This window comes from Trichomycterus rosablanca, chromosome 13 (genome assembly GCF_030014385.1).
Source record: "Trichomycterus rosablanca isolate fTriRos1 chromosome 13, fTriRos1.hap1, whole genome shotgun sequence".
Taxonomy (NCBI): domain Eukaryota; kingdom Metazoa; phylum Chordata; class Actinopteri; order Siluriformes; family Trichomycteridae; genus Trichomycterus; species Trichomycterus rosablanca.
This window is the reverse complement of record NC_086000.1, coordinates 22852568-22875441: the sequence shown is the minus strand read 5'-3', so window position 1 is coordinate 22875441 and position 22874 is coordinate 22852568. Positions and strand designations below refer to the sequence as shown.

General features: G+C 37.6%; 1 protein-coding gene across 2 annotated transcripts; it reads right to left on the bottom strand.

Moving 5' to 3' along the window:
* Positions 1-412: 412 nt before the first annotated feature.
* clic5a (chloride intracellular channel 5a) lies at positions 413-21778 on the bottom strand. 2 transcript variants are annotated; one of them, XM_063006989.1, is made up of 7 exons: positions 21568-21778; positions 16920-17029; positions 15676-15801; positions 15481-15587; positions 12514-12695; positions 11997-12058; positions 413-532 (listed from the first exon to the last, which is right to left on the bottom strand). In XM_063006989.1, exons 1-7 carry the CDS (start codon positions 21628-21630, stop codon positions 460-462), a joined length of 723 nt encoding a protein of 240 aa, XP_062863059.1. In that variant the 5' UTR covers positions 21631-21778; the 3' UTR covers positions 413-459. The 2 variants fall into 2 exon arrangements, with proteins under 2 accessions (XP_062863059.1, XP_062863058.1); XM_063006988.1 differs by lacking the exons at positions 413-532; positions 11997-12058 and adding an exon at positions 12129-12444.
* Positions 21779-22874: the final 1096 nt, after the last annotated feature.

The following is a 22874-nucleotide window of genomic DNA, read 5'->3' as shown; positions in this document are numbered from 1 at the left end:
CCACTACCTGACTACATATGAAACTTTAGGGCTGTTATTCCTAACTAACTAAAAGTTGTAAGGCTGAAATACACTGGTCGTTAGATTCATGGGTTAGGTTTATGCCCCAAGTCAGTGATAAATTTGGCTTCGAACACAACTCGCACTCTACGTTTGTAGGGCAAAAAAAAAAGAAATAAATGCTGCCCTCATGTGGTCATTTGAGCAAAAATAATTAATGAACTGTGTTATGTAGAGAGCAATATAATTTTTATAATTTTACAGTAATAGAAACAATAAGTACAAAATTGTACAAAAACAATCAATAAAATAATCATGGTTACCATATTTTTTAATCTGTTATTTATTTATTTTTCCCCATGAAATTTAACAGAAGTCCACATTCTGCTTTAAAGAGCATGGGGTTCAGCTTGCAGACAATTAAGATGTGTAAGTCTTTCTCAACAGGTACTTGGCAAATCAATAATATATAAATACATGTTTTGTCTTTCGACAGCTTTTCCCACCTCTGAATTCCATCTCCATAGCATTGCTGTAGGTAAACAAAACACTTTTACAACAAAGCAGAAAATAATTTTTAAAAAGTATGTTAATTCACAGAGCAGTAGCAGAAATAAATATATATGTGTATACCATAAACTCATCTGGAAATCATCTGGAATTGACTTTGTACAAAATTCAACAGACAGTTTTATTGTATTAGGTATTACAAGATTAGATGATCCTGCCATAGCATCCTTATTATCAGAAAAACTTGTATGTCAGTTGTTGTATCAGGCTTTTTTTCTGATAAATAAACACCACATTAGTAACATCCCATCTTTATCATAGATTTAATTATAGATTATTTTTCTTTTAGCTGCTCTCGTATATAGGGGTCACTACAGCAGATTTGGTCCCCATACCAGACTTGGCACAGTTTTTTTATGCTGGATGCCCTTGCTGATGCAACCCTCCTATTTCTATCTGGGCTTGGGACTGGCATTGTGCACCTCCCAATGACTAGGCTGGCTGATTTCGCCTTTCCGTCTTAAACATTAGCCAATCATATCCAAGCAGAAGCTCGACCGGTCGATAGCACTGCTAAGATTCAAACCCTGAATAGATTTGATTATAGATACTGATTATAGATTTCATCCGTTTTACTTTAAAATCTGATTGAGTTCACCTCTCCATTGGCATTAATAATGTACTCATTTTATTTATAACTAAAATGTTATAAAAATAATGTTCATGATGAAAACTTAGAATAGGTAGAATATATGAAACTCCTCACAGTTAGCCAAAGTGAAGACCCAAGAACTTTAGGAACCATTTTTGCTCTGCAGCACTCACTTTACCAGCTGTGCCACTGCAACATTGGCTGAGACACAACTTCAGTATTATTATTATTATCATTATTATTATTATTGTTATTAATGTTGCAGATTAACATTATGGCAAAATTTCAAAGTGATTTGCATAGAATTCCATACATTTGTAACATTATTTTATTATTTACAAAGCCCTTAAAAACGGTTTTAAAAGTGTATAAACTAGGACTCAGTTCACACAAATGTCTGATTTTAATTTTAATTGGGATAATTTATCTATGTAACTTTTTGTGTTGTTTTTATTCCTTTTCACCAATATGTATATCCAAAGTTTTTGTTCTTGCTTTTATAAACTTTATTAACTCTGTAGAGCGGTTCCTTTAATGTCATCATTCATTTATTTCTTTTTTCTTTATCAGTTAATTATAATAAAGATAGTTTGGGGTTAAAAGCCTATCATAAAAACCACTGGTCACAAGGTGGAAAAAAAAAACACTAGAAGCCACACAAAGTACATCCCTTCCTTGTAGTGTCTTGTGGTGGTTCCAATCATATTCAAACATATTTTGACAACTAGTTAAGTGTATATGTGATAATAGTCAAGCCATGCCACAAAATTATGTTTTATTTAACATCAGGGTATGACAGAAGGCTGGGTTTATTAAAAAACAACACCTTGATAACGGTTTATTATGACTTTTAGACCTGCAATGCTTTGGTATTAACATAACTCTGAAATTAATTATAAATAAGCTGCTAATTCGTATGATAATTAAATAATAAAGAATAATAAGGAATGTCTTTTTTGTAATATTTACTCTCACTCAGGCATATAGTATGGAATTCGTCACTTGGCATATTTCAAACTGTTTGGAAGTTGGGGCCAGATTGCAGGGTTAGTCATGTCAGTGGTGGCTCTGGAATAGAAGCGATTAGGAACCAAGCTTTAGGGCCCAACAGTGGCAGTCTGCCGGGATTCAAGCCCTCAATTTTTTAACCAATATCCATGAAGCTTAGACACCGAGCCAGCTTGGCCAATGCATACCAGTATAAATTCTATATTGGCATTAAAGAAACATGAAACATATTGAAGTCAGAGATGTTTCGATGCTTAAGTTACATTTTCAGCATTTAGACACCTTTATCCAAAGCGACTTACATTACTGTTACAGTATACAGTCTAAGCAATTGAGGGTTAGGGGTGGTGGGGCCTTCTGATTACTAGTCCAGTACCTTAAACACTAGGATATAGCTTGCCCATAGATACAAATAGTTGTATCTATGTTGTATCTATGAGCTCAGTGAAGAGAGTGTTATTTAATTAATACAGCAGTCTGGCTAGAGTACAATGACAGTAAGATTTAGATTTTGGCTACATTTACTTTTTGTTTACCTTCTCAGAACTTGTTTATGTTCTAGGAGACAGAATAAAATTGACGTATTTGAAAACAACCGAACAAACAAACAATTCCAAGCAGGAACAGATGAGTGCCTTTAACAGAACAGGCGATGATATTTACATTTTTAGACAGTTGACGTGAACGAGGATCTAAACAGTGCCTAAGGGGAGAGAAAAAAGTTAGCAGTAAGAGTGACAGCGATGTCCTCAGATCGCTCTCGTTCATAGCAGCACACCACAGACCTGGCACGGCCGGCAACCAGTGGGCATTGCAAAGAAAACTACATTGAAAGGGAAAATATCAGTTCATGGCACAAAGAGAATCTTGGTGGTATCCACAAACATCGCTCTGAATCAGAGTGAGTGGGTGGCGGCAGGCCGTGGAAACCATGGTAAGACAGCATTCTGATGTGCAAGCAGAATTCATAAACTAAGCTTGGTGCCATGTATGTACATCCAATCAGCCTCATCATGCTGGGTGGTTGGTTTTTCAATTCTGGAAATAATGCTCTCTGGATTCATTTTTATGTTTTGGAAGACGTTTTTAGGCTCTGTTGTGGGCGGCTTTTGTCTGCATTCAGAAAACGCTTTCAATCTCTGATACTTTTTCTTGCAATTATGCGGGTTCTTTTTGACATTATATTACAAAATTGCTTCAGCCTTATGGATTGTTTAGATGACCTTAACATTTATTCAGACAGTTTCAAATGAAAAATGATAAAATCCTGTGAGAAGTTTAAGGGCCTGAATTTGAACCTTAGAAGACACCATCATCCCAATGCCAGCTAACATGGTGATACAAAACGCTCTTCGCTTGCACATTCCAGCACATGATTACTTCTGATTTTCTTTTAGAAGTACACTTACATTTACAACCAAAGGGTGAAAAAAGATGTGCGAAACCCAAGAAAGTCCTGTTCTGACACCCCAGGGGAAGCATGGAGTGCCAAGCGCTAAACAAATGCATGTGTCCAAAAGCAACATTGTTTGAGAACATCGGGCTCACCCTCTTAATCTGCCATGACCCACTCTGCTTCACAGAGCCTGACATGGGACCCTCGATTCAAAGTACACCACGAAGTGCAGTACAGCCATGAAAGTGATATTTCTCAGCCCGCTAAGGTCAAGTGTGATTTAGAGTGAGTTGATGAATGGCGTAATGCATTAATAATATAATATATATATTAATATATAATTGTAAATATAGTAAGTGTTTTCTCCAGCTGATCTGTGTGCCAAGTTCACACTACACGACATTCAAGGTGTTTAGATCACTGTACAGTTCACACTACACTACTTGATCTCTTGTAATCGGGAGTCTTTTAAGTCGCAATAGGGGGTCACACACTACTCCATCTATCACCATGAGGAATCTCTGATGAGGGTATCTGGTCTCCCAAACTACGTTTTATTATGAAAACGCATGCAAGAAGTGACAATGGGTTTAGTGGTACCACGTCCAAAAATGCACAAGAAGCGGGCGATCAAAGTTGTTTGTGCGCTGATATGTAGCATAAAATCAAGGAGGAAAAATAAATGAATCTGGCTGAAGGAGTGGATTTGGCTACACAGCCAGCAGGGATTGTCTGTTCTGTTGGTAGTCAAATAAATATATATATTTCTTTGCATTGCAACATTGGTATGATGTGGTGTGGACGATAAGGTCACAAATACTGTAAAGCTTGTTTGTATGCTGATGTATTCCGATAGAAACTATATTATGCTACTGCCTCATACATGTACAACTCCTCCTATATCTTGTTTTTACAACAATCACAACCTGATCGCATAACCTTTCACACTACATGATTTTGAGTCGCCGACAGGTCCAGATATTGAGAATGCTAGATATTGTTCTCGAGTCTGCGAGTGCTTGGCGAGCTCCCAGTGAACGCCCAGTTGCCTCAGAGCTGCTACATCTAGCAGCGACCTGTCGGTGAGCAAAAATCAGAAAATTGTGTAGTCTGTACTAGGCATAATTGTTTATTTAATTATTCATTCATTTACAATGACCTCTTCATTCTGGTCAGGGTGGCACATGTCAGGAAAATGCTCTTTAAGGGGCGCCAGTTTATCACAAAGCATTGATAAACTTACTTACACCTAAGAGCAATTTAACAAATCCATCTTCTGCTTGTTTTTGGGAAGTGGGAGGACACTGGAGTACCCAGAGCACCCAGAGCAAAGCCAAAATGACACAGGAAGGGAACATGCGAAACTCTTTACAGACAGTGACCAGAGTAAAAACTGAACCCAAGGTCCCTGGGACCCATATTGCTGTGCTGCACTCAATTTACCAGCTGTGGATGAAAACAGACACTTAAAAAGCCAAATTGCTGCCAAAGTCACTGAACGTTTAAAGACTTTGAAGATTTAAAACGGTATTTACTTTTTTGTTCAACTCATTGCCTTGATATCATATATATAGCGCCCAGGTGGCGCAGCGGGATATTCCACTAGCACATCAGTGTCGAGATTCTAAAATCCTCGGTTTAAAACTCGTCGTTGCCACCGGTCGGCTGGGCGCCATCTAGCAGACATAATTGGCTATGTGGGTGGGGTCTTCTAACGCTGTGCAAGGACCCTGTTTAGCAGATAGAGGCGCCTGTGCAGAGTGCATGGGTGAAAAGAAGGGGTCCGCTAAGGACTGCGCATGGGTCAGAGGAGGCGTGAACAGCAATATACCCTCAACTGCAATCAGGAATCCCAAGCAGTGGAAGACAAATTGACTAGGCTAAATCATGAGAAAAAGGAAGAAAATTCAGCAAATGAGCCATGTCACAGTTACTGTTATTTATACGCAAAAAATATTGAAAACCTTTCCAAAGCTTTGTAAGCTTTGGAAAAGCATTGCTTGGTTTTAGGTGTTAAGTTGACATTGCAGCAACTCTGATAGCCCAGACGTGCTGTAAATCAACAGATTCAAAACAAGTAGTAGAAATAAATTAGCGTAACACTGCACTGGAACAGAACATTTAATTTCAGCCTAGACTGGTTAAAAAAAAGACAATGTTTAACACACAATGCTTGAGAGTAAGATGGAAAGTTAACATAGCATCCATAGAGAAATGCTATATATATCAAGTCGACTTGGCGCAGAACAAAAATATCCTTACCAAAGCAAACAATGGTGAATGCCATCTCATACACCCTCAGCACGAATACATCAAATTTTCCACCATAATACGTGGAACCGCCTGGATCCTTTCATGGGTTTCAGCGGACAGCGCTGAAGATTAAATCGGGATCTGACCGATCTATACCCACAATTACCCTGCTGTTTGAAACAGGGACGAACTGAAACATTTGGTATTGTTTAGTGTGTAGGCAATGTCAGTGATGCACAACCATTCCTCAGTAACAAATCCAACAAGATCTCAGAAGATATTACAGTGCTGCACAGTTTAAATCCAGCTCTGTATTAACCTATAATTATATAACTAAAGCAAGAGCTTGTTTTTGAAAACCTTAACTGAAATGCAGGTTCGCTCGATTGAGGACTGACTCGACTGTCCTGAAAGCCTCTGATGTTAAGGGCTTGAGCTTGCTTGTGGTGAGCTAGCATGCCTCGTGCAAGGCCTTTTGGCTCTAGCTGTGGCTTGAGCTCTGCTTTACATTACCATGCATGTGGAATGGGTTTAAAGCTATGAAAACGTAATTGCCACTTCAGTATAAGTTAAATCATGTGGGAAGTGTGAACTGCAAGTCAATGGACTTTTTTTCACACCATTTTTACACCATTCGCATTGGGCAAGAGTTAAACAATGAATGCAGATGTACAGTAGATTGTATCTACTGCACATATAATAATGCACACCAGTATGTTCAGAATACACTACAGTTAGCATGTTTTAGTGTGGACTAGTGGCAGTTGTAGCCTAGTGGTTAAAGGTACTGGACTAGTAATTGAAAGGTTGCTGGTTCAAACCCCACCACTGCCAGGCTGCCACTATTAGGTCCTTAAGCAAGGCCCTTAACATTCAGATGCTTAGATTGTATGCTGTCCCAGTTCTATAAGTCGCTTTGGATAAAAGCATCCGCTAAATGCTGAAAATGTAAATGTACAATGTAGACTTGTGCAATTAATGTTCTTTCAACTGGAAAACACATAATGGAAACCCATTGGAAGTTACTGCATTTTACATTTCTACATATTCTAAAGCCAAAATTATATTATAAAATGCACAGCATCACTGACATTATAAAACACCAGATTCACTTAAACATGCTGTGGCACTAAGTCGTAACACTGGTTTGTAATATGAAGGAAAAAAAGACAACTACAACACAGTACTTATATGTGATTTTGATCAGAGGTGAGTATGAAATGTGTACGGTTCATTTCCTTTGTGGTTTCAGGATAATATTGGAGCTGAAGGACTTGCTCACCGAGGCCCCATGGTTTCCCCATCAGCCATAAAGCACAGAAATCTGTACTGTAGTACTGTGTTTTTTTTCTTGTTTTTGGAGAGGTATGTGCTCAATAATATGTCCAGGTAACATTTGTGGAAGCATATACAATGGCATACAAAGTTTCCACACTCTATTTATTAAGAATTCAAAAAACAAATGACATCACTTTTATACATAGTCACCTACCATGCATTTGTTCCAGCGTCGTACCAACTTTTTAATGCCATCAGCAAAAGATGTTTTTGGTAGAGCGCGTAGCCCCTGATGCACCACTGCTTTCACATCATCATCACTTGAAAATCTTCTTCCCCTTAAAGCTTCTTTGAGCGTCCAAAAAGGTGGAAATCAGATGGCACTAAATCCGGACTATAAGCTCTTTCTCAGTCTCTCAGACACGACCAATTACTACACCGTTTCCGACAAAAATATAAAAGTGCCTTTTGAAGATCCCTAGTATATTTTAATTCCTCTGCTGCTTACTGAGAAAGAGTACTAAAAGGAATGCTGTGCCCACTCAGCTCCAGTTAGACTCCAAATCAGGTGCTTGATCTCTCCAAGGTGGTGGGCTTACATATTAGACCTTTGGGCCAACAAACACTTTGCACTGAGAATAATGACTGTTAAGGTAGACTGGTAGACTCAATATTTATCTATTATTATTGCAAAACAACAGAAAAAGGGTTATCACATGCTTGAACGATAAAGGAAAAAAACTAAAAGAACACAGTTTAATGCCTTGGCTGTATAGTCATGGTATTTACTAAAATCTAAATGGCTGGGGAGTCTCTTAATTAAATCCCAGTGCAAAGCATTTAATACTTTAAACTGCATAGCTTTGCACTGTTGCATTATGTTTTTTTTCATTCAGACTAGTTCAAGACCGAGGAAGGAATGAGGTGCATGTTTGACAGCCTCCTACACCACCAGTGGTAAAAAGAAAAGACTGCAGACATCTATGCAGATGGTTTGAATTTTTGGTAAAAGAAAAATGCTAGCCGGGTCTGAGCTGGTGAAAGGGCTTCCTCCACAGGAAGTTCAGTAATTAAAGCCCAGGAGGCAAAGCAGTCTTGGGTCTGTTCGACTGCAGATGAAGAACATTTCTCCAGTTTCATCCAGAGCTCCACCGGTCTAATCTCCATACACACATTACAAACACATATTCCACTGAAGCTATGTTATTCTGCTGTCAACTCAACCAGACACACAGACTGAATGAGGATTTTTAAACAGGCAGCTTCACTGTGGAGACCTCCTCACTGTCGCTCCCTTTATTTTTCTAATTACACTTTTTTCCACATCTAACTTTTTAACTAAATAGTAAATGGTTCCAGAAGTTAAAATCAATTCCATGTGAATGTTAACATTAATCTAGAAAAAGAAAATATGACAAACTGCTTAATTCCTTAAACTCTTTTCATTATGCTAACTTAAAACTAAATAAACAAATTATTGACAGGTATTAAAAGTATTGTACATGTATGTTTTTTTTGTTTTGTATTTGTGTTAATCACGTCAACTTAGAAACACTGGGCAAAGGGCAACGGCACACCCTGTATAGGTCATTTGTCCATCACTTCAGTTTATCCTATTTACAGTGGACCCTTGACTTACAGATTTAATTGGTTCTGAAGGGCTGTTCTTAAGTCAAAATGTTCGTTAGTTAAACCTATTTTTTCCATAAGAAATAATGTAAATACAATTAATCTGTGCCAGACCTCCCATCCACCCCCTTACCTAACCTTTCTAATGTCTTAAATGGTCTTTTTTGTTATAAATACAAGTATATTTTCCCTTAAATCTTAAATTATAGAATAGACATTACTGTAATGAACAATAATAAACAACAATACACAGTAGTACTGTAAATAAGAAAACACACATCTCAGTACAGTACATGTTCTTTACTATACACCATAATACATTTCCTTCTTTTTTATATAAAATGTATCTACCAGAAACAACAACTCTCATATTTCTCTATTATTTCCTTAGTGTTTCAATAGTGTTGTATTTTGTAGGTGTAATTGCACGAAAGAAAGAATACTTTACCGAGCTAATTCCTTATTCTCTCTTACTCACTGGTACGGTGCTGGGAAAAATGCATCGGAAGGTGACTGTAGAAAAGTGATGTAATTTGTTTTTGAAATTCTTAATAAATAGAGTTTTAAAGAAGTGTGGAAATTTTTTGAAGAACTCGCGTATAAACATATATATCCTGATTAGGATAGTAGCCGGTCCAGTTTCACCAGGAAACATTGGCAAAGCAGGAATACCCTGGGCAGGGTGCCAATCCATTGCAAGGCTTTAGGGTTGAAAAACTCCAGTAGCCCGTAGAGAGCTCTGACCTTAACCCCACTAAACACCTTGCAAATAAATTAGAATCATAATTGCAAGCCAGGCCTTCTTATGCAACATCACTGCCTCACCTCAGAAATGCTCTTTTGACCTAATGAGACAACTTACAACAGACACACTTTAGGACAGCAACTTTATATTAATGCCCACAATTTTGAATGGGATGTCCAACAGGCCCAGTTTAGGTGTCCACATAATTTAGTTTCATTTGATGTACATACCAGATTTTTTTCTACTAATGGAAATTTAAGATGGGCCACTTTTTTAAGTGAATTTTTTATTAAACAATACATGAAAACCTCTGTGCAAAATGATATGTAAATTGACAATAAGTTTAATGAGCTAAGTTAACTGTTATTGCTAAATATTTAAACATTCAGGCAACATATTTTTTGTAAATTTGAGTTCATTACTATTATTACTTGAATGGTAAACCCATGTTTTACATGGACCCAGAACCTGTTCTTCCAAAGCACTCACCACCTAAACCTTTCATTTTTAGGGTATACATTGTATACAAATCTGTAATGGCAATATGTGCACTTGTATGTTCTTGTATATGGGCAAATGCATGTGTATAGGTAGAGCAAGTGGGTAGTTAGCAGAAGGGTTTATTGACAAAGGGTACAGAAATGTAAATAGTTTGGGAACTGCTACACTGATATGTACAGTGGGCAACAACTTGCCACCAGAACACAGATTTTAAGGTGCAAACTTGGAATACTAACCTGAACATGGCACAAATCCATGCGGAACATTACACATTCACATATTTATTTACATCTAGGGGAAATGTATTAATTTATTTATTTTTATGCATTTTTTCCCTTTTTCTCCCGATTTCTTAGTGCATCCAATTTTTTACCCAATTGCGTTATGCTTCCTCTCTACTGGTGCTTACTTCCGCCCCGATTGAGGAGAGCGAACTGACACATGCCCCCTCTGACACGTGAGCAGTAGCTGACCGCATCTTTTCACCTGCACGAGGCGAGTTCATATGCAGATCAGCCTTGTGCACAGGGAGCCACCCCCAGATCAGCATTATTCCTCAACTCTGTGCAGGCACCATCAATCAGCCAGCAGAGGTCGTAATTGCATCAGTTATAAGGTCCCTATCCAGCTTCCTCCCTGTATGAACAACAGCCAATTGCTGTTCATATAGCCGCCCAGCCGCTAGGGGAAATTTATAGCACATGTGGCCTGCTACAAGTAGGCCATCTAAGTGGGTTTTTTTTTTCTTCCACCTAAATTCTAAAGTCAATTTTCTTTATCCTTGCAAGGTGATGCTCAAACACCTTAGAGATAGTGACCACATGTCAGGTTTAAACCCAGTTCCCCATGATTGCGGTGCAGTGTGGCACCCACTTTATCTGCCTTCATGAGGTTTAAATTCAATTGGAAAATAAATAAAACCTTAGTTAAGAAAAGACAGCACACACGGTTACACACAGTTTCAAGTATCTTTAGGAACAAAAATATATTCTCATGTATGAGATACTGTTTACATAAACCTGCAAGAATATGCACGGAAATGCAGGACATGACATGACAATAATTATTACCATTAAATTAATTTTAATTTATTTAATACTGGTAATTGGACTGATAAATTAGAATAATAACATTAGGACATACAGCACAATCTCAAACAAATCTGCATTAAAGAAAAGAACAGCTGCTAAGACAAGAAATACTGAGTGGCACAGTGTTTTCTCAAGCCCATTACAGAGTTGCTGATTAGACAGATTTGTGCCAGTTGCATCCAGGCAGCAAAATGGCAACAACATGCAAAATGTACACAGGCAGCAGCAGACCAGGCAACGGTCTATCTAGGGCATTAAAAGGACAAATCCAATATGGTGTCCTGTAGGCAACACACACTTCAAAGCTCCAAAATTTCATCTGAAAATGCATTCGTTTGACAAAGCAGTCACCTATTATTCCAGTTTGTCTGTGAAAATACAAACCCTATTTTCAGAAAAGCTGGTACATTGTGTAAAATGCAATAAAAAGAAGAATTTGTGATTTGCTGATTTCTTTAAACTGTTTAAATGACAAAAGTAGAAAGAAAAGATTGCTAATGTTTTACTGATTACTGTAGTTCAAATAGTTGGGACAGATGCCAAATAAGAGTGAAAAGTTGATAGAATATTGAAGGTACAGTGTTTTCAAACATTTTACAATAAGCAGGTGAACTGGTAACAACTGAGGGAATCATGATTGAGTATAAAAGAAGGATCAATGGTATACAAGCAATGCTGTACAAGCATCAGTGGGTCATGGCTCACCACTGTTGCCTAGACTTCATGAGAGAATTGTCAGTCAGTTCAAAAAGAACTCTCAATGCAAGACTGCAAATCTACGGTACATAATATTGTGAAAAGATTTAGGAAATCTAGATAAATCTTAGTACATGTACGGCAAGAGCCACTAAGAAACCACTACTGACTTCCAAGCAAAGCAAAAGAAACCATCATGCTACTGTTATAACTACAGCAACATGGGATTGGGAGTACCTCGGAAAACTGTTGTCACTTAACACAGTCCACCACCGCATCAAGAAATGCAACCTTAAATTCTGTTACACAAAGAGAAAGCTGTGCATCAATTCTATTCAGAAATACCATTACAAATTGGAAATCTTTTCTTTCTGCTTTTGTTAGTTAAATACAGATTCAAGAAATTGAAAAATCACAGATTCTTCTTTTTTACTGCATTTTACAACATGTCCCAACTTGTCTAGAAATGGGGTTTGTAAATACATGGGTTTCTGAGTCCTGTTCTCTTTTGCTTTAGGCTTTACTTGCCCAGTCTTCTGGCTACATCCTGGTAGGCCAGCTCAACCTCTTTATCAGCTGCACATGTGTTGATGAACTCATCCCGTGCATAAGCGTTCCGAAGATATCGCCACACTCCAGTGAAATCAGATGGTATTTCAAAGTTACGGTATTTCTTGGAAACAACCTAAAAGCAGATATTTGTTTAGCAGAAACTGCAGGAAATTTCTATATTAAATAATTCCACCTTTCTTACCTTGACCACATGAAGTTTGGGGAGGAGGTTGCAGTCGGCAAGTGTTAGTTCATTGCCGTCGAGATATTTACGAGTAGAGCACTTTTCTTCTTCCATGCTATTTGCATCGATTTCCTCAGGTAAAGGGGAGTTTAGAAAGTCATCTAGTTTCTTTAAAGCCTTCAGTAACCCTTTCTTCAGATCTGCATGTCAAAAAGATTAATAAGTATAGTATGTTCAGCCATCCTGGCGAAAATGTTGAGTCCAAGGATTGCTGTGTGTATGGTTATAATAAACAATACAATTAAACAGGTCTAGGTGCATCCTATAATACAAACATTATAAATGTATTCATGCATGCTTCTAAAATTATTCAATAGCAGTCTTGGATTAAATAAATCCCCTGATCATTGCCCTCCAAATCAGCACCATTATGCTCAAACATTTCATGACAAATTATTTAAGACTTGAGAGCATTCCAAAAACAATTTTAAATGAAGGTTGGCAGTATCCTGGATGAGGGCAGCAGCAGGCTAGCACATGCCTTCGTTGACATGATTCTTTTCCCCGGCCAACAGCTGATTCCTATCAAGACCCCTGCGCATACTGAGAATACACCAGGCTCTCTATATTCATCTGTTGTTTATGCTGGCACATTGACCGACCAGTAGGCTACGTGGCTGCAGTGGCAAAATTCCCAGTCTCTCAATTCGGCCATCCATCACTTAAAAACATTCAACTGCAGAGCATATTCTGGTGATATTGCAGTTCCCTGCTGTGCTACATGACTGCAACAGTATTAAAGCATTGTTGCAGGCTTCTCCTGTCCAACTCCAGTACATTATAATGTCTTCTTAGGTTGATATTTAACAAAAGTGTAGTCGCCTAATTCTAGACAATAATTAAGGTTTAACAATATGAAATTAGATTTGCTGCAGATCTTTTGTAAAATTGTCTTTTAAGACATGCAGTTCTATAGCTTTCCCGACAGATGTCGCCCTTTACATTGTTATGGTACTTCATTGGTCAAAAAACCAAACGTTAGCCAATTAGTGCAAATACATGTTTGCCGTGAAATTCAGCTTTTACTTTCAGTACATTAAAACATACATTTCAATACATTGTTATAAAATACCAGACTGTAATTGTGTAAATGTGTAAGAAAACATTTTGCGTGCAATTCATACGAAAATGTAGCATTGCACTTCGCTATGAGAATAACCCGTTCTAATTTACCTTTATAGCTTTTTAGCTAAACACAGCTATGTAAACATAGACATTGGCAGTAAAATGAGTACAAAAGAGCTTACTGACACTGAACATGGCATTGTCATGGGGTACAATTAATGCAACTATTAATTAATCAGTGTCAAGAAGAAGTGCCAAGAAGTGATAGGCCACACATTAGCTCACAAAACTGTACTGAACATAAACATTTGCAACACAAAAGAAAACATATTTTCTTAATATCAAACTGTCCTTGAATGTAAAATCTGCACAATAATTTTGTTGAAAGCTTTATTGATTGTGTAACCAAGGTAAGCAGTGACAAACAAGCAGTGACTTACAAACTTAACCCTTGTGTGGTGTTTAGGTCTGTGGGACCCGTTTTCAATGTTTACCAAAAGAAAAATGATGCTATTTATTATTATTTTAACCTCAGACTTCTGCCTTTGGCTTGTTGTGTGTGAAGAACATATAAAAGAACACGTTTTTAATGAGTTCACACTGTACACCCCCCCTACACATGTATATTACACATGTGGTGTTCGGGTCCACTGGACCCACAGGTATAAAAGTGTGTTCCTTTACTCTGTCCTACTACAACATGTCCTCCTGTGAGTGTGTTTGAGAGACAGAGTGCCAGACAGAGAGAGAGAGAGAGTCAGACAGACAGACAGACAGAGAGAGAGAGAGAGAGAGAGAGAGAGAGAGAGAGAGAGAGAGAGAGAGAAGACAGACAGACAGAGAGAAACAAAGAGACAGGCAGAGAGACAGTGAGAGAAACAGACAAACAGACAGATAGATAAAAACAGACAGACAAAGACAGATAGAGAGAAAAACAGAAAGACAAAATAAAACAGACAGGCAGAGACAGACAAACATACAGAGAGACATACTGATACAGACAGAGACACAGACAGAGACACAGACAGAGAGACAGACAGACTGAAAAAACTGAGGAAGGTTTTGACGACTCAGTGAGCACAGCCTGGTCATCGAAACCGGGCGGCGCAGACAGAGCTGGACACCCAGAGAGGCCAGGCTGTGCTCTCACTGTGAGCTTGCAGTGGTGGAGACAGAGCTGCACTTCCTAACAGAGTGCCCGAAGTACAACTCTATCAGGAGTCTATACTATGGGAAGATCAGCAGCATCTCCCCTGAATTCCAGCCATATTTTGATAGTGATTTTTCCTTTTTTATATTTTATCAAAACAAACGGATGGCACTGTTATTTATAAATATGATCTAACATAGGTAAATAGTAAATGTTAACCAAATATGCTGTCTTTATTGCCTGTAAACATCTTAAACATCAGATATTTTGTATGTTAAATAAGTTATGGCTGTATTGATTTAAAAAAAACACAATAATGCGGTGGGTCCACCAGACCCGCAAACATTGGCTGAGTAACAAAACTATGAACACCACACAAGGGTTAAATATTCTATGAAATTAAAATGATGTAAAACACATCTCAGTTGGACTCAAGAGAAGTGGAAACACATTTCCTAAAGCGCCACTTTAGCATCTGACAAACTAATTGACAATTTGGATAGGTAAGAATGCCATAAGAATGCTACCTGCCAATGCAAAGTGCCAATTATAAATTTAGTGTAGCGGGGAATAACAGTAATATAAATTTTATATATTTCTTAATTTTATTTTATTTTATTTTTATATGTTAATTTAATGTGGGTAAATCTGCTTGTTCTCCAAACACACATCTTTTTACACCATGCATCAAAAACACTAAAGTTACTCACCTGAATTAGCCTCAGACTTTGTGTTCTTTATATATGCAGAAAACTTAGCAAATATGTCATTGCCAGCTGTGTTTGACTCTCTGTTTTTTGTAGCTAATTTAGGGTACCTTAAATGTAAAAAAATCATACAAAAATAAGCCACCACTGAACTTTCACATGTGCAAAAATACAACATTTCAGCAACAAAGTACATACTTTGGAGGAGCTAACTTCTCCTCTAGGTACTCCTCAATCTTGTTGACATCGGTCTGTACTTCTCCATTGAAGGTAAGGAAAGGCGGATGTGTTCCAGGAGCCAGATTGTGAAGATCTGGTGGTTTTCTTAAAAAAAGCAATGCCAAAAAACATCAGATTTTATACATATGGGTTTTAATCATACTGCAACATGATATGACACAATCTTTTTATGAAACACTCGAATGTCGATTCATTTTAATTCATTTTTACTATCCAATTTCCTAGTTAAAGACACAGTGGGTCCAGCACCCCCTGGAAACACTGGGTACAAGACACCCTACACAGGTTGCCTACATGTTACATTGCAACACACACTACCAAATAACTCAAATGAATCACACCTAGAAGAAAATTCTAACAAAAAGGACCAGTAGTACTAAAATGTACCCCCAAAATGTAAACTTTAAGTTACTTTTGTGTAAATCATGAAATCCATGTGCTAATTTACACATTGATTTAGTCACCAATTTCTTCATTCATTTAATTTCTACAGTAACAACTATATTCCAATCAAGTATGCAGTGGATTAGGAAAGACTGGTCCATTATGATGGCATCACTTATTTTATTTGTCTTTCACATATAGGGGCAGTCAGTTCACCTTCTGCATGCCTGTGTGAGGTGGCAGAAAACCAGAATATCTCGATGAAAACCAACACATGCCTAAAACCCTACAGACCATGACTGGAGGTGAGGTTTGAGCACAAATCCCCAAGACTTCCCAGTGCCAGATTTAAAGAGATTTTAATTTGTTTGTTTGTTCTGTAATTTAATTTCAAATAATGAAATGTATATTGCATTAATATAGAAGTATGAAGTATGGTTATTAGAATGACTATAGACCACAGACAGTATAGCACACCATTTTGTCAATGTTTCTACATTTGCCAATGTCCTTTCTAGCATCCTAGCTTAAAGGAATAAAAAAGCATAAAATTTACAAATATATTATTGAAAAAATATACAATAAGTATTTCAGTGAGTAACATTACAGACTAAAGCAAAGTGTAATGTGTTAGATCTTCTCAATTTTAAAATGAAGCGACATACACAGCAGATGCTTTTATAAATGTACATTTATTGAACAGTACAGCTTTTTACTCCTTGTACATGGGAAGGAGGGACTTGTCTATTGCCCAAATCCCAATTTATTTAAAATAGTAAATTAAAACAAGTAAAACATAAATATCACAGTCCCTCTACCTTTTCAGATCAACTGTTGTGACATTGAATACCACTCCTTTCAGCCAGAGGATCATGAAGAGTCTTTGGGAGAAAGGACAGTTCCCAATGCTCTCTCCATCACTACCTGCCTTGAAAACACCACAGATAGGGATCAATCGTAATTGTAATCAGGTTCACTACTTCATACTATACAACTGTAAACTTATTCATTAACTCTACTCATCAATAAGTGGAAAGGGAACATAAGAGGACCACTGACTAGTTAATATTGGCTGGTGGACTATTCTTTGGACATTCGTGATGATAACTAATTGCATTTGTACCATCAGAACACACACTATTCCAATATCATACCAGATACTTCTGTACTTGGTCTACCATTGGTCTACCTCTCATTCACTGATCGACAGGTTAGAGGAGCCTTAAAAATAACTGATATATTGGCCAGTGGGTGTAAGTACAAAATAGGTGGCCAAACAAACTGACCACTAGATGTAAATATGCTTGCTTGGTTGCTACATTCCATTATAGTGTACAGGACAGAATGTATAATGACATTCCTATATTAGATAAATTATTCATCACATTTGCAAATTCTCATTAAGGTAACAAAAGCCCTGACATTTGTAAAACCTTATGGAAAAAGCCATGAGACTGCATCCCATAAACAAAATTACTTACAGTAGCATATGAGTCAGTGTCACAAGTATTCCACTCATAAATGGTACGTTTCCATGAACCAGACAGAGTCACTTGTTCTAGTACTTTAAGAGTCAATCAAACAAACCAAACAAAGCAGCAATCACAACCCAATTTCCATATCTGAAATTAAGAGATCACACTATCCAATAGCCGAATTAAACTGGGCTGGTAAGCTGAGCCAGTCATTGGATCTCTAGTGGAGCTGAATTATTGATGGAAATTCCATTACCTGCCTCATTAGCCCTCAGCCCAAAGGGTCCAGGTCGAACTTGTCAGCAGAAACTTGACTTCATCCTAACCCCCTTTAGACTAAAGCTGGATTATCACTTTTGAACAGGTCTTATTTCAGGGGTCGTAATGAATTCAAATATGTACTGCAGGGGATTAGAAAACTGGGATAGAAACTGGACTGGAAGTGGTGCATTAAATGAACACTAGAAAACATTACCTATAGTCAGACATTAGTGAAAGATCTCTAATTATACCATTCATTCAATTTATTAACTTTATTGAAAAAACAACCCATACAAAACAACCTTTTTCCAAAGTCTTTTTAAAAGACCTTTGATTGTGGACATAGAGATGATGTCAAACAATTATGGTTGTCATGAGATATGTCATGGTATTTACAGTTATTACACGACCCAATAATTTGAACACATACATACATAAATACATACATACATAAAAGCCCTTGTGAAGTTTTACTTTTGGCTGTTTAGATTATTACTATTTAGATTGTTGTGTCATTTTAACAGTGGCAGGGCCTCCTAATCCCTCATGAGTTATTATGACTGACTACAGCTGGTGACTTCTCTGTGCCCAAATAAATAGGGAATCATAAAAATGGAAAGTCTAGGAAACTCAATACAGACCTAGTAAGTAGATCACATATTTTTTGTTTCATTAAAACTTGCTTCAGTTGGCTGTATTAGGTTTTCAAGTCCTGAATTCAACCCTAGCAAGAATATGTGAAATGTACTTTTGCAACTAATATTTAGCTTTTTGCAGCATTGTGGTTTAATTTTGACCCATTTCTTTTGGCAAAACTCAATATTCTCTATATATATTAAATAGGAAATTGCTTTTGAAAAATTCTTATCCAGTAAAGTACAAACCCAATTTCTAAAATAGCTGGGAGAGTAGGAAAAATTTAAATAAAAACTGTAAACAGTTCAAACGTATTTAAATGAAAACAACAAATATTTCATTTTTTGTAACTCTTCTACTTTGTTTTTTGTACATTTCAAATTTAAAGCCTGCAGCATGTCACTGTGGCAGAGAGAAAGGACAACAATCTAAAGTCATTGTGCCCGTAAAGAGAACAAAGTCTGGAATTTGGTTGTACTTTGATATTATTGTTGTTTTTAATGCATTCAGGTGAACAGATACAAAATGATTAACCAATCTGCAAAATTAGCAGAAAGAAAGCTTCACTTCCTTGTTCTTACCTCCCTGTTTACTGTTTACCTACTTTACTTTGGAAAAAATTACATAGTATGTGTCACCCTGCTATTATTAGCTATGCAGCTAATTAGGAAGTATAAAAGTACATAAGTGAAGTGTAAAAATACATAAAAGATGAATTCCTCACAACATGCTCTCAAACTAATGATAAAGAAGGTAAGAAAGAAACCATCAGTCACTTGCAAAGTTGCAAAACAACAGATTTTGCCATCAGCAAACAATAAGCAATGAGCTGTACAGCAATCATCTCTCTTCTTACACTCAATGCAAAACTCTTTGCACAGACGCACAGAAATAATGCTTAGTGTTTTATGCAATATTTTAGCTTGTCATGTTTGGAGTAAGAATGGTTGATTGGCCTATGGGACCTCATAATTTGAACTGTCAAGCCATAAAGTCCAAGAAACTGTCTGTGGTTCTCCACCATCAAATTGTGGCAAGGCATAGATAAGGACAATGATATAAAACAAAATTAAACGTACTAAGTTGTCCCAGAACGACCGTGGCCTCAATACATTTTAAATGGAGGAAATTTGGACCTTGGGTATTTGGCCAAGAAAGTCCTTTGTGTGTGGTCATGTGGCGTAGCTGTAAAAGATGCTAGCCCACCAGTCTGGAGGTTTTGAGATCTTGAGTTCAAATCTCAGCTCTGCAATCAGTAGATGCCTACACAGACTCACAACTGGCTGTGAGTCTGTAGGGGGGACTATGGCTGAAACAGGGACACTTGTTGCTGGTGCAGGTGCTGCCTCTGCTGTCCAGTTGAGGCGCCTGGCCAAGGGGTGGCTCATCACAGATGGCAGTGTGTGGCTCTCTGCACATTATATTGTGCTTTGTGAGACCCCGCCCCCAATTAGCAATTAGCTGCTTGTGTGTCAAAGGGGCATGTGTCTCAGTTCTCTTGATCGGAGGTGAGGTGGTGGTGGCAGCTCCAATTGGCCTCGACTTAATTAAAGTGCAAAAGGAAGAAAAAGAATGTTCTTTTTAGGAAGGTAAAAAATAACCCAATGGTCGATCTAAATACGCTCCAAAAGTCCTGTGCAGAGATTGAAGAACTTGCTGGATAGACAAGCATCTCTTGTGAGTAAAAGACATACAGTATGACAGTGCTTAAACGGCATGTAAATGACTCATGTAAAGACAATGAGGAAAAAGATTCTTTAATTCAATGAGATGAAAACTGCACTCTTTGGGCATAACAACAAGCACTGTTTCTAACTAAAACAGGCATTGCACATTACCTGGCTAACACTATCCTTACAGTAAAACATGGTGGTGGAGGCATTATGTTATGGGGTTCTTTACCTGGGGCAGGGACAACAGGACTGGTAAGAATTGAAGGAGAGATGTATGCAGCCAATTACATGACTATTACTAAAGAAACGCAAACTTACACTGGGGTGATAGTTCAAATTTAACAGTGAGCCAGCCAAAGCTTAGACTAAGACTTCATCAAACTGTGAAGAAACCTAAAGACACATGCCATCTAATCTGATGAAGAATGAATGTCATTAAGAATGAGATCAAATGCTTGATTACAGCTGTGCAAACCTCCCTCCCTCCCTTGTGCAAAAAACCCCTCAAAAAAAAGCCAAGATAACTCAGGTCATTTAGAAAAAAGAACTTGCATGGTGCTTGCATGGTCTAGTCAATACTTTATTTATTTAATTTTGTATTATTATTTATTAGTAAAAAGTACTATTTACTATTTAATACTTAATTATGTAGACCTGATTTTTAATTGTGCTAATCGCAAGTCTATCAGACAAAAACCCTTGTAACCTTGGTAAATTTAGACAATTTAGACAAAAAGTGAATGATTTCTTACGATCTTGATTGTGGATTGGCAACATAGTGCCAAACCAACATCAATATTATAACATATTTTTGTTATAATTCTGTCCACTCACAAGTGCAAGTTAACTCATGAGAATTACAGCATTTTAGCGGATGTGGATTTTATTTTACTCTTTTTTTTCTATATTATTTTAATTATTATAGTAACCATTACAGAACTATTACATTTGAGAAAGCAAGACACGAAAGTGCAGATCTGATTTAGCTTAGTGTAGCAGTGTAGCACTGGGGAATTAGAGCATGCATTGTTGATAGACAGGCAGAAATAATTCAGGAGGGAGTGTGCCTCCTGGGCAGCAAGACTGCCACTAAGTCACCTGCCCAATTTAAATTAGCACTTCAGCTGCTGAACAAATTCAAACCACAGACCTACAGAACATGGTAAACAGTAATAAATCTGAACCCAAGCACTGCAATGGGCTTTCATATGTCATAATAGCTAACATTAGTGGCTAAGTGGTTAAGGTACTGGGCAAGTAATCAAAAGGTCACAAATTTAAGCCCTATCACAAGCAAGTCCCTAGTGGTGGGCCCTCGATCAATCTCTTGCATTGTATTCAGTCACAATTGTAAATCACTTTTAATAAAATTGCCATAAATATGAATATAAAATTGTACTGTGTACTGTGATTATGCTTACCCTTACAAAAAGCTCAAGGTCAGGATCCTTGTCCTCTTCGTTTCCCGAGACCAAGTCGGTCATTTTTGTTCAGGCTCTCCCACCCCAATCTGGCTTTGAAGATGAGATGTCAGGTTTAGGTTGTAATGAATCCTAAACAGGAGAAAGCTCGAGTGCCAGAGAAGCTCTGTCGCACCTTTCTATACCTTTCCGTACTGTACTGTAGTGATAATCTCTGTCTCTAAACAAGTGCATTAGATGCAGGCGTGTTTTGATTTGGCCCCAGGGGCCAGCTGTCAGGGCTACAGCATGCTCTCAGTCTTACACTCAGGACAAAAATAAACAGTCCAGCAAGGAGGGAGGAGCTTCGAGTGACTGCTCCTTTGTCACCTACTCACTCTACACTCTCCCGGGCCTTTATGTACTGCCAGCTAGCTTTCCTCACCTACTGTAAAAATAATGATTAAAGGAACATTTTCTGTCAGAAAAAGTTAAACAGTACTGAAACTGTTGTGGCAGAAATCAGCAAAAACAGGTGCTTTGCTTAGCTGTCATAGTTTACATGCAGTTTTCCTCCTAATATAGTCGTATCAAAATAGTCAAGTCAAGTCAAATTTATTTGTATAGCTCTTTTTACAATAGACATAGTCTCAAAGCAACTTTAAAGAATCCAGGACCGACAGAGCAAAAACCCCTGTTGATCAAGCCGAGGGCGACAGTGACAAGAAAAATCTCCCTTAAAATTACAGGTAGAAACCCTGAGAGAAACCAGACTCAGCAGGGACCGCCATCCTCCTTGGACGGCCTGGAGATTATTTTGAATCAATACGATTTACACAAATCATACATACACAAAATTAAATTGAACTAAAAGTTATAACTAGCAAAATAAATAAATAAATAATAATGTAAGCAACTGCATTTACAACAATTGCATTTACAATACTAACTTACATTTTGCTTTCTCTACTCCACTCCTGATCAAGGAGGGCCACGACTAACACACAACTCCTCCACTACATGTGCAATAGCCGGCCGCTTCTCTTTACCTGCACAAGGCGAGTTTATGTGAAGTTTGTTTGTTCGTTCGTTTATTAAAGCAATAAGCCACGAGAGGCCATGCATTACTGTGATTTTAGCACGGGGATGACGTTTTTGGCACGACGCGAAGCGGAGTGCCTAAAACTTCTTTCCCCGTGCTAAAATCATAACAGTAATGCACGGTCTCGAGTGGCTTATTGCTTTTATAAAACGGCGGTCAACATAAAATATAATAAATACAACAATGTTTAATTCATAAATGTATTTATTGTGTATAAACTTACAAT

Bases quoted from the DNA above. Each gene is read 5' to 3' on its own strand.
- clic5a (XM_063006988.1), bottom strand. From the start codon at position 21,630: ATGACCGACTTGGTCTCGGGAAACGAAGAGGACAAGGATCCTGACCTT. The intron at 15,802-16,919 runs GTAGAGGGACTG...GCTTTTTTTAAG, and splicing joins ACAACAGTTGATCTGAAAAG to AAAACCACCAGATCTTCACA. The intron at 12,696-15,480 runs GTGAGTAACTTT...TTTGACATGCAG, and splicing joins AAAGTCTGAGGCTAATTCAG to ATCTGAAGAAAGGGTTACTG.